General features: G+C 42.8%; 1 protein-coding gene across 1 annotated transcript in view; it reads left to right on the top strand.

Annotated features, from left to right (window-relative positions):
- The window catches only part of adarb2 (adenosine deaminase RNA specific B2 (inactive)), a 201,698-nt gene that overhangs the window by 163,774 nt on the left and 25,335 nt on the right, over positions 1 to 12,589 (top strand). The window contains exon 4 of the mRNA XM_028005615.1: positions 2,558 to 2,672. Coding sequence (XP_027861416.1) covers positions 2,558 to 2,672 — 115 coding nt within the window. The remainder of the gene's footprint in view (positions 1 to 2,557; positions 2,673 to 12,589) is intronic.

Below are 12,589 nucleotides of genomic sequence, written 5' to 3'. Positions count from 1 at the left end.
TGGATATTTTTGTTGATTTTTTTTTTTAAAACATTTTTGCAAGCCTGACCTGGCCGCCAATATAAAAATATAAAGGTGGCGCTACTGGTCTTCTGATATGACAGTGGCTGACATACGGGATCTGTCCTGCAGGGTTTTCTACATATTTTTCTCTGCTAAATAAGTAAAACATACTTGAACTCAGGCTTGTCGCGGAAACTGTCCCCCATCCAGAACTATAGACTCGATTCAGAACTGTAGACTCTTGTCAAATCTTCTATAATAAAAAATCTTTCTGTGACGATTTTCTACTTTTATTTTTATTTTTTCTGTTTCTGGTTCAGATTTCTATTTTAAGCAAGTTACCATGCCTACCGTCGTCATACTTAAATTGACTACTTTCCTAATAAGTTTAGGAGGGTTGACTGACATCAGAGTGTTGGAGAAAAGATATAAAACTATTTTCCTTCTCACTTTCTTGCCATGGATGTTTTGTTTAAGACAATAAAAAGTGCTAATCTCACACGTAAGAAAGCGCTCGGGTGTTAGCTGAAAATCTTCGTTCTGAAGTAATTAACGGAGCAAACTTTTCGCCTCTCTCTCTTTCTCTCTGTGTTGCACATAAAGCTTCGGGGCTGACATCAGTGTCAGAGCGGCAGTATGTGCTTATGCATACATACGCATGGCCCCGCGCGCCACCCACCACCACACCGCAAGCTGCGAGCACCTCAGCCTCCAGTTCTGGCTGTGAGAGTATTTCACAGCTCTGATGAGGGTTATAATGTGCAATATGTTCACTAATTCATTCGCATCCCCCCATCTTCTTTCAGCCCTAATCTCTCTCCTCCCTCCCTCGGCCTGCGCGTCTGTCGCCGTGGCATCTGCCGACGTCCTCTTAGCCGCAGCGAGCCTCAATATGTCCAAAAGGGGCCCCTCCGCGGCGCCGCTCTGATGCCACCTCCCGGTGACGCGTTTTGGTGTGTTACAGTTGGCACGGCGGCGGCTCGGAGGCTGAGCCCTTAATTACGACCGGGACGAGGAGCGTGGGAGCTTTGGAGAGGGGGTGTGAGTGCGAGTCGCGCGCTTTGGCAACATCGGCCAAACGGAGTCGGCGGACGCGGCATTGGGAGGACTTTTGAGGGAGAAGTGGAACTTGGAGGCTTTTCTAGAGTTGGTGGACGGGAACGAGCACAAGAAATTTTTAAAAAATATATAATTTTTATTAGCTGGAAAGTAGGCCTGGAGAGTGCCACCAAGTGGCAGATGGTGGAGGAAATGAGGAGCTGATGTGTTTCGTTCACTCGAGTGAAGCCAGAGAGAAGGCAATGCACTCCGGGACAAGACCCAGCACCCTGTTGCATATTAGGAAATACTGGCTAAAAACAATTATGTTTCTAGCTGTTACACCATCCACTGCAGTGGACACAATCAGTCATTAGTAGACTGGAAAACCTCTTTAAATTAAGTCATTATTTTCTGCACATTATGCCCTAATGTATAAAAGTCTTTCAACCTTGTATATAATTAGATCAATAACAAGAAGAGCCTCGTTTTTTATCTTTAGAGCTTCCTGAAATTCCCACATTAAATCTGTGTAGAAATTTTGTCTTGACATTTAGCCAGGCTCCTGTCAGCTAGTTCTGATTACCACATTTATGTCTCTTTGCTAAATCTAGAATATTTGGGAGATTTTTTTCAGAATATTTAAAAGTCTTTAAAGTCTAAAGTTCACACAGGTTTACTTGGTATTTGGTATAATTGTGTATTAACCATATGTCTTACCATATGGTAGCAAAATCAATGTGGGTGTCGTTTCACAAGCTTTTTCACCACAGTTTGCAGGAATTATGACCCATTACTCCTGCCTGAACCGCTGTAACTGAGTCGAGTTTGCAGGTTGCTAGTGTCATTCTTTTAGCTCTTTTCTAGAAACTTTATAGCTAATTTTGCTTTGATTAGGAATACTTAAACAGGATATCCATTTGAGCCAAAGCTTTAGCTCACAGGCTCAGGTCTCTATGTGTTGACTTTTTCACATAAAGTGCTTTCCTGATGCCTTTTGTTTTGTTAAGGGCACCAGCTTAACCACACATCATGATGCTGCTAACCCCGTACTTCACAGTTGTGATGGTGCCATAAGGCTTGCAGTCTATACCTCCAAAATAAAGTGTTCTTTGCTCAAGTAAGGCAGAAGATACTGTAAGCATATTTGGGTTAAGGGTGACAAAAAGATTCCTTTAGCAACAAAGGAGCTTCACTGATCACTGTTAGACATCATTGTGACCCCAATAATATAAGGATATTTTATCTAAAGTGCTTTTTTCTGTTAGTTTCTATGTCTCACCGACATGAGAGAGTAGTTCTGTGCTGATTTTTAAATACTGTTAAGGTAAGCATTATCTGCTCTTCGAGACATCATCAGAGTCCTGTTAAACGAAATGTTCTCCCCTTGTTGCTCGCGTTCTCGCCCGACACGTTCAAGAAGTCAAACATCACATGGCAAAATGTCACATGGGCGCCTCAGTCTGCACAGATCAATGTTAAAAATAAAATTAAGGCGGCGATTCTGTTTTTCCAGGACTTTGCAGATTCAATATTCCACTTGGTGAGGGAGAAGTACCGGTCGCTGGTGGGCGGCTGCAGTCCGGCGCACGCTCGACACAAATCCCTGGCAGGCATCGTAATGACCCGAGGTATGGCAAATTTCATTGACTTTTATATATGACTTTGAATTATTGAAGTAGCGCAATATAGACAGAGTGACAGTGTGTGTGGAGGGGAGCGCGACGGGGAGGGAGCAAAGAGGCACGGAGAGAACGAGGGCGGGGATGGGGGGAAGGACATCTAGATAGAGAGAGAAATTATGACGTGAGCGTGGGAAGACAGACAGAGTTTCCATTTCGTGCTGTTTTTTGAGCTCATGCTGGAGAATGCACCTCCTTGCTGAATTATTGACTGTTCGGAGTCTCCGAGGAGAATGAGACATAGTAGAGAGTGTCAGTCATCCCCTCTGCATGCTGGACTCGTAGCGTCGAGGCAGCCTTGACAGCAGTCCCAGATGCCACCGTGGGAATCCTAACTAGATCAGCCTAATCTAAAAACCTGACGGAGTGACAGTGAAGAGGAGAAGGAGGAGGAGGAGGAGGAAGTTCTGCACTGCTGCCCTGCTGCAGCATGAAACAATCACATGGCCATTTATCCCGCTAGGGATTTAGCTGCCGAGTTGTTACACCTGGAATTTTCATGCACGTACATTTCCTAGCATGTTCCTGTGTGAATTTTCGACTGTCTCAGACATCCAACATTCATACATGTGAAAAGTGTTTCTACAGCTCTCATATGTGCACTGCCGAATTTTGCAGTGCACATATTCTTGTTCTTGTGCTTGGTTTTCCTGTGCTGCCAAACCTTTCTGATCGTTGGATACCAGTGAAAACTTTCAAGCTTATTCAATGAACAACATTCCTTGAAAGCGCTCCCTTGCATTTGTTCCTCAACATCATAAACTTAAAAAAGATTGTATAACTGGAAAAAATATATATTTAAAGAGGATATATGTTTATGTTTTAAAATGTTTAAATCAAATCGCTCACCTTAATCCAGAGAATAGGATGACATGTAAAAGAAAATCCATAGGTATCCCAGTACTGACACCAATATTGTATGAGGAACTGCTTTAATAGTTGGCCAAGCTGAGTGGCAGAAATACTCAAGAGTTGCCAAAATTATCTGACTGAAAACATTGGTTTTCTAATATTTCCAGGTACAATGTACACAAAAATAAGAATTGAACTTCTCAGTTTCTTCATCACTTCATTTGTCCGAGGAACTTGGCTGTTCTGGGTTACAACTTGTAAAAATCAAATAGAATAGTCATGGTTTCTTTTGAAACCACTGGGAAAGTGGTGGATCTCTGCCCACTGAATTGGGGAACCCAGTCAACCGTCTTTTTGTGTGATGGAAAATGTCCCCCAAGCTACACTGTGAACCCGATCCTGCCAGCAACGCCAAATGAGACCAAATAAACCTGGAGCTGTTGACAGCCTCTGAAATCTGGAGAAGTAGGCAACATGTTAACCAAGGAACGACACTGTGTCTTCAATGCATTTCACCTAAAAGTGCTTGAAAGAAAAAAAAAACAGAGTAAAATATTAAAATAAAGCCATGTCAAGTCTGGATTATTTTAGTGGGAACCTTATAAACAAAGCAATATGCAGGATAGTATCTTCACTACTTGTAAAATAAATTTAAAAAAATGTTGATAAAATGATGCATCTGTTTACCTGGATGTGTCCCTCCAACCCTAGTGTATGTTGTCCAGACAGACTTTTAGCACACAAATGCAGACAATTTTGCTTCCAACAATTGCGAACCCGCGTGCACACCCACACACACACAGAGAGGAGTATTATCTCTGAGCCACTGCAGGCAGCAGGGCTATGGGGGGGTCAGTGAGAAGGGATCGGTATCTCAGCTGTCTTTGGAGTGCTGGAGCTCATCAGTTTGGACTTCAGTGAGATCGGCGCTCATCCCGAGCTAATCCAATCCCTCTCCTCTCCTCTGCCTCCCAGTAATTGCTTCTGTTTGTTTATTAATAGCAAATGTTATCTTCAAATATCCAGACCACGGGCTGCCAAGCATTCGCAGCGAGGTGGCCAACAGCAGACACCAAAACTTGACAGGAACTCTGGGGAGTCCTGTTCAGCCTCCCCCCTCTCTCTCTCTCTATTTCTCTCTCTCTCTCTGTCCCCATGCGTCTCATACTCCTGCTTTTGCCACAACAACATGAATCGGGGATCTTTTTTTGAACTGTGGACACACAGCAAGCACCCCCACACCCTTTGCCTTGGTCCCTCCAAGACAGCTGAGCTCCGTCCTGAACGAGATTAGCCCCACCGCCAGGCTGAGACTGCAAGACGAATGCCAAAGCAAACTGGAAGCGCATGGCGTCAAATAGTGTGGAAAATCTCATCTTTTCTTTTTTTTACTTATCTGAGATAACACTGGGCATCTGGAGATGGTAAACAGTGTTCAGATGTGTTCAAAGAGCTACAAAAATCCAGATCATACATATGGAAGAGTGGTAAAAGACACGCAGGCATCCATTCCCCGACTTAAATGTCTTCACAGAGATGAGAGAACCTTCCTAAGTTTTTTTTTATTGTTGTTGTTTTGTTTTCTCTCATCGAGCGCGTTGATGCGAGAGACGACGGCGAAGGAGGAACACCACGGGGACTCAAAGGAAAAGATGAGAGTAAAGGTTTTCAAACAAGTTGATTACAAATGACAGTTAAGCCTCGGTTCTTAGTCGGCATATCCGTTTTCAAATGGGGATTTTTCTCCGCTCTTTATCTGGTTTTCCAGCCATCGCAAACTGTAACATTCAAGTAATCACATAAGGCAACGAAACAGCTTGTCAGAGGACGGGGGGAATGAGGAAAGAAAGAATAAGCAGAATGTGTGGCAGCAGAGAGAATCTCACAAAGACGCCCTTATGTGTCGCCTGTTAAAGCTGATAGAGATTCAACAGGGTGCCTCTTCTGCTGACTCCAAGTCGCTTTTTAACCCCTTACCCGTCAGAGTTTTTCCCAACGACTCGGATGACAGGGCGCCGGATGACATTCGGCGCAATCGCGGAACATCTCCAAGACACGAGCGCAAGGAGGAGGTCTCCACCCAAGCGACTTTTAAACGAGCCGGCACACGAGCGCTGACCTTGAGAGCTCATTCTGCCTCGGAAGAAAATGTTTTAACGTCCGCTTTATGGTTCCCAGAGATAATGGTTGGCTTATTAGGAAATATTTTCCCCTGTTTTTGAGCCATTGAAGAATAAAGGGATTCCGGTAATAGCTTCCCGGCGCCCGTCACTGGTGGCTGACAGCCGTATAATAACGCATCATTTCAAAGCTCGCGGCCATTTCGTTTATTTGGATTCTGTTTTACTTTTAGTGTTTGTATGTATTTCTTTTTCACTGAAATGAACCGTTTCTTCTTCAGCTTATTTAAGTTTTGGCCTCGGAAGTCTCAAATGTTTGTTCCCTGCCAGTCTGGGGAGTTTTAGACTCCACAGTTTTATCGGTTCTTCTCTTGGGCGTGTCGTTCATCCTCTTGTGTAGCTTTTTATTCTGTACCAACGCCATACGTAGAAGGAGCTTTGCAACCTTTCCCACACGGAAAGATGTCAGTGGCATTATTTCTCATCTGCTCTTGAACGTCTTTAGATCGGGGCACAATGTTTATCTTCAGTGTGTTAAAAGTTTTTGACAACTTTTAACCTATTTCCTAGACAGGTTCTCTTTAACATAAAAATAGCCAAGGAATCAAATTTACTTCTTCAGCGTGTTTAACTGAGGTTTCACTCTCTAACTGGAACAGAAAATATCAAAGTTACGACCATTTATGGCTGGATCTCCTCATTTTGACCTAACAGAGACAATAGACACACAGCTGCCCCATTGCCATCGGACATCACCATGACAACCAGATTGTAGTCAAGTTAAGTCAATGAAAAGTTGCAATCCAGACCAAAATGAATACTTTACAGTTAATCAAAATGCAACTGTCAGCTGATGGGGGGTTTTGTCCTTGGTCTAAAGGAACTCAGAGTTTCAGCAGTTTTACAGTTTTCTAGAAGTTTGTTCCAGATTAGAGGAGCATAGAAGCTGAATGCAGCTTCTCCTTTTCTGGTTCTGGTCCTGGGGATGCAGAGTAGACTTGTACCTGCAGCGGTTACAGCTGACTGCTGTGTTGGTTTGTCATCTGAATGACGCTAACAGATGCTAATATGGCATGATTTGATGGGATCACTCCTGAAAACCGATCTGACAGAGGAAAACCAGCGTAGGCAAACGAGTCTGTTCAAATCGCAGTAATCTGTAAACTACAGTTTATGGTCTGAAACGATGAGGAAGAATGAAAACACGAACGTAATATAACCCAGGGCATCACTGCAGAACGTTGACGCCCTGGATTGGATTGGCAAGAACCCAAATATTCTTGTGCAAGACGAAAAGCAAGACTAAGATGACCTTAAAATGAAAGAGGAAGAAATATTGCAGCAGAACCGAGGATGCCCTCAAAACTAAACCGTCCCCATAAAAATAAAAATAAAAGACCCCGGTGAAAAAAACGACACAAAGAACATTCAGGACTGTCGGGCTGAATGGCAAATGCGAGAGATATTAAAAACACACATGCGACGCATGGGCAGCCGTGCAGAGGAAGTGAGCTCGTCAGTCGGCCCTGGGTGGGCGTGGGGATTTATTCAAATGTTTTGTCAGTAAATACACACCTATCTGTTTACAGTGCTGTTCGTCGTAATTGGTGCTTCCTGCTCTCGGCTAAAACAACTAAAACGTGACGCGGCACGTTCAGGAATAATTTTTTTATCTGTCCTGTTTAGACTCATTCCAGTGAATGTGTCATTTGCTGATATGTGCAAATAGAATTTTACGGCCGAATTGCAGCCAAGTGGTGGCAGAAAGAAAACACAGAGCTGTTCCAGTTGCTTCACTGATTTGATGCAGGTTGCATTTATAAAAGGTGTTTGTTTTTAATGGTTTTATGGGCGGATATCGGATTTTTGATCTGCGTAGATCATTTAAGTATCTTTATTTCTGTAAATGTTTTGTGCTAATAACATACAGCTCTGGAAAAAATTAAGACCGCTGTACTGGACCCCATTGAAAACCTCCTGGTTATTCCACCAAATATTAATTTCTGAACTCTTCCTGAGTTAAAACATCAATGTTGTTGCTTCTAAATGAATGTGAACTTGTTTTATTTGCATTATTTGAGGTCTGAAGGCATCTTTTTTTTGTTATTTTGACCATTTCTCATTTTCTGCAAATAGATCCTTCATTTTTTCAGACATGTTGTCTGCAGTTCATAGAATGTTCATGTTACTCAAACATGAACCTAGAAAGAGTCAAATAAGAGAAACTGATCATTTAAATGCTTTCTTAACTTTTTCCAGAGTTTCATACTTAGCGCATTAATGAAGTTTAGGTCAGAGTGACTAGTTGATTTGACTATGTAAATCAACTAGTACAAGTTGAAAATTACCTTTGAACTGTTGTGCCTAAAATAATATCCATCCCCTTTGACGTTTTAGCAATCAATCAATCAATCAAATTTTATTTGTATAGCACATTTCAGCAGCAAGACATTTCAAAGTGCTTTACATCATTACAAACACAGAATCACAATGCAATATAGAATCAATCATTAAGTCAAGTTACATCAATAAATTTGTAATTTTTATTGCTTTTACAAATCAGTCATGATCAACAGAATTTGGTTTTCATTAAAAAAAAAAGAAAAAAACTGTTGATGTCACAGTGGACACTAATTTCTACAAAATATTGACCATAAAATACGTGATTGCATAAATATTCAGGTTATCTTCGTCAGGTCTGAACACTTTATTGGATCTGGAAAATACAATAGCAACAAGAAAAACGAAAGAAATGCATATTAAGGATGATTTTAGACAGAACAAATGTGCTGCTGGACTCCAAGATATAAAAAAAAAATCCACCTTTGTTTAAACTTTAATGTTATGAATTTGCCTAAATGTTCTGGATGATTTGGTTTGTAAAACATTTGCAGCATTGGTTTGTTCCACTAGACACAGTCTCAGCGGTCCCGCCCACCTCCACAAACAGGCCAGATGATGACTTCATTCCTTACATTTAATAACGACGGCTTGGTAGACGAAAAAGCCATTTCTTCTGGAACAACGTGAGAACTGCGGCGGGAATCCCGACATCTTTATTTGACTGCGGTGTTAACGGATTAGGAAGAAGTTGACCCAGAGCACTATGTGACAAATTAAAAGAGGCAGCTGGGGGGGGGGACAAACGCCACACAGTTTCCTTGTAGGACATCTGCATGTTTTTCAAACGTCTGACATAATTAAGTCGTTTCAGTTGAGCTCAGTGTTCTTATTCTGAGCTCTCCTGGTCGACGTTAGCTGCGTCCTGTTTGGACTCGGGAGTCTGAAATCTAGACCCGGAAACTCAACGTTGGGCGCAACGCGAGAAGCCCGAACAAATGGGGTTCACAGTCTGCTGCGGCTCTGTGTAATGTAGTGTGATGCAGCCTGGTGGCGGGAGGCCAATTTGCCAACATGCAGACAGAGCGAGTTAAGTGGACCGGCGTTGCAGTGTGAAAGCAACGTGACATTAACCAGAGGCACAGAGGAAATGCGTACGCCCGAGCTGTTTGATTAATGTGTTGACTTCCACCCTGATGGAAAAAAACAAAAAAAGAGATACAAACCAGCTGGTTCAGCAAAAACCGGATCCAGCTCTGATTGTCCTTACTGCTGTTGGGTCTTTACAGCCCAGGAGCTCTTTTGTTCCCACTGTACCTCCATGTTAGATCGATAATAATGCATCATCAGCAAACATCCACAATAATTCATCGACCTCAATGTGAAACCTAGCGGTGGCATCATTCTGTGGGATTCAGAAGCTGTTCTGAGTAGAGACGCACCGATCCGATATTAATGTCTGCACCGGGTATCAGTGGCAATGTGGCCGATCCCTGAGGGCGGATCTATTCAGTCTACGTCTATGCTTTGTGCTCTGACTGACATCATGCTTTATCGGAGCCCGATCCGACCCGACGAAACAGTTTTGTTTATAGGAACAAGCCCAAAGTCAAAATGATACGTTTACTGCTTTCAGTTTCAATGAATCAATCGAGTTATTTTGTGTAACATGTTTCAGCAACATGGCACTTCCAAGTGCTTCACATCTGAAAACAAAAAAACAAACAAAAAACCCACCATAAACACATCGTATCGTCAACAGTTGTTGAAAACCAAAAACAGGCTTTACATTTTGTGACGTGGCATCATTAAAATCATCAATACACCTTGAATCTGTTGATCAATGTTCCATTTGTTTTGCTTCTGAAGCACCTGAGTTTTTAGTCTAGATTTAAAGGAACTCAATGTTTTGGCTGTTTTGCAGTTTTCTGGAAGTTTGTTCCAGATTTATGGAGCATAGAAGCTGACTTCTGCTTCTCTGTGTTTTTAGGTCATAATTTGAGTAAGCAGTGTAACGTTTCCTGTCTTTAGCTTTTCTTCAACATCTTCCAGCTCCATGTTGTGGCTTGTTGTAACCGCAGGGTTACAGTCAAATGCAGATCTTCTGGGATGTGATTGACAGGAACGGAACGGGGCGGGGCTGCGTGCGGGTTTATTCTTACAATTCAACAAACTTTGTCACCTTATTTTCTTTCTCTCCTCAACAGGATGAGCTACCTATATTTAAACTGTTGTAAGTATGATCTACACAACTTTATGTGGCGCATCATAGTTTGGCTTTCTCTGTCCTGCCTGTGTTATAGGCTTATTAAACGCGCCACAGAAACAAATCATTTTGGGTCTGGTTCGGGCCGTAAATCTAAACTCTAACCGACAGGGAAATGACGCATCGTTGCCCGATTGTTACGAAACCCATCCCCTCACTTTTCATGTCCAATTTGGTTATCAGGAACAGCAATCAGAACCCTGATGGAGCAAAGCGCCTGGCAGGAACTAAGAAGCTTTAATTCTGTCTGATGTCAGAGAGTTAGTTTATCTCCTGAGTGTTTTTTTTTTTTTTTGTCTTCTCATTAAAGGTTTCTGTCAGTCCAGTTGCCATAGCGAGCGTTTCCAGGTCTAAGCCTGTGATGTACGTGCTTTCTGACAGAGCTGCTATCCTCGGGTGTGACATCTCTGAATCACCAGCGATCAACAGATGTATTTGTGTGTGAAGAGCGCTTCGGGCCTTCCACTTTACTCCACCTTGTTCCTTCTGAGCCTCCCCTCCCCCTTCTTCTTCTTCTATTTTTTTCTTCTTCTTCTTTGATGCAGCTGATTATTCTTCCTTTTAAAACGGCGCGCCGCCCGCGGGGCTCTGTCCCTTCCTCTCTCCGTCTCTGTCTTTCATTTATCTCTCCTCCCTCCTGCAAACTGGAGGCAACCTCGGTGCCAATTTCATGGCAGGCTAGCGAGCAGCGCGGCAGAAATTATCCACTGCAAAATTGATCTAAACAATCGCAAAGTGGAACGGCAAGGAAAAGCAGGAGAATGAAATTGGGAGAGTCTGTTACCTTTTTCAACTCGCTTTATCACCAAAAGCGGGTTGGCGGCTTTTTGCTTACAGGGAATGCTAATATCTGAACTCGTGATGTGATAGAGATGTGTGCCACAAGGGGCTTAATATGCTTCAATATTCTTGTTTCATTCTGTATGTCCCGTATTCTCTGCACACAAACACTCTTTATAAATAGGGACGCACCGATTCACTTTTTTCACTTTCGATACCGATATCTGAGTTTAGCTATGGGCCAACACCGATCCAATGGAGAACAACAGTTAAAACACAGGCGCGAATGTACCGAATTACAAATTCCCTTGATGACTCTGCACCGGTACGGCTCACTCGAATACCAGCGATCCAGAGGCGAGGTGGAGCAATTTGTTGGCGGATCGCTCCACAAATACGAAAGTCATTGCCAAACAATAGCGTAAAAATAAAATCCATACTCTTTTATTTTATTCTGCCCAGGAGAGCTGCACCGAGTCACGTGGCACCTGAAATACTTTCCGACTTTGTAGATAAAAAAAAAGTTAAATGTGCTCTATCGTCAGTGGTCTTTCCTTTCTTCATCTCATGTGCCCGTTTATTAACCGGCCCCCCCGCCACACGATGCCCACACCTTTCCCTCTCTCATCCTCCCGCCCTCCTCCCCCCATACTATTTCCCCTGCCCTTCTTGCTTCTCCTCATCAGTGGAGGTGTCAGGACTCTAACACCGCAGTGCCATCTGGGCCGAGGCTGATAAAAGCTCACATGCCCGTCCGGCGGCGCCTGCAGGACCGCCAGGAGCTGACGAAGCCTGACTTTCTGAAGAGATGGGGGGAGATTTGTGGCAGCCGGGGGAAGAAATGGCGAGGCGTTCTCATGCTGATCCGTCACCCACCTTTAACCCCCCTCTAAACAACCTCTGTCTATCTGTCTGTCTGTCCGTCTTTTGGGTCTGACCTACAGAAGTCTTTTTTTCTAACAAAGGAGCCATCATGAGACGGGATTTTTGTTGGATCTCTCTATTCCACCACAGCATCTTCTTCTCTTTGGTGTTTTGACATAAAATCTGCAGATGTTGCTTATGATCCTTCATACATTAGGCATTAAAATAAAATCGGTTAAAATCACACATAAATAAGTTTGTTATTAAAAGTTATTTTAAAAAGTTATTTAAAAACATCATCCTCCTATCACTTCCTTGAGTCTTCTTTGTCTTTTCCGCCAGTAGTAACATCTGATCATCTAAAGGAAAAACAACAACAAAAAAGCCAAAACCAGAAGAGACGTTTAAGGGTGGAAATATTCCTTTCACACCACAGTGTAAGGATCAAATGGGCTGTGATGAACAATATCTAAATAATACATTGTGTTGATAATCAATACCCAAGCCTTCTTAAGTAACTGAAGGAGCTCACCTAGGATTCTTTCAGAAACAGAAAACAGAAAACATCAACACCTTCACATTCTTTACTCAAACATTAAAGCTGAAGATAAACACTGGTTCTGTTGCTTCTTGTTGCAAAAACC

This window comes from Xiphophorus couchianus, chromosome 21 (assembly GCF_001444195.1).
Source record: "Xiphophorus couchianus chromosome 21, X_couchianus-1.0, whole genome shotgun sequence".
Lineage (NCBI taxonomy): Eukaryota > Metazoa > Chordata > Actinopteri > Cyprinodontiformes > Poeciliidae > Xiphophorus > Xiphophorus couchianus.
The sequence above is the reverse complement of the archived record's forward strand: the minus strand, read 5'-3'. Positions and strand labels throughout refer to the sequence as shown.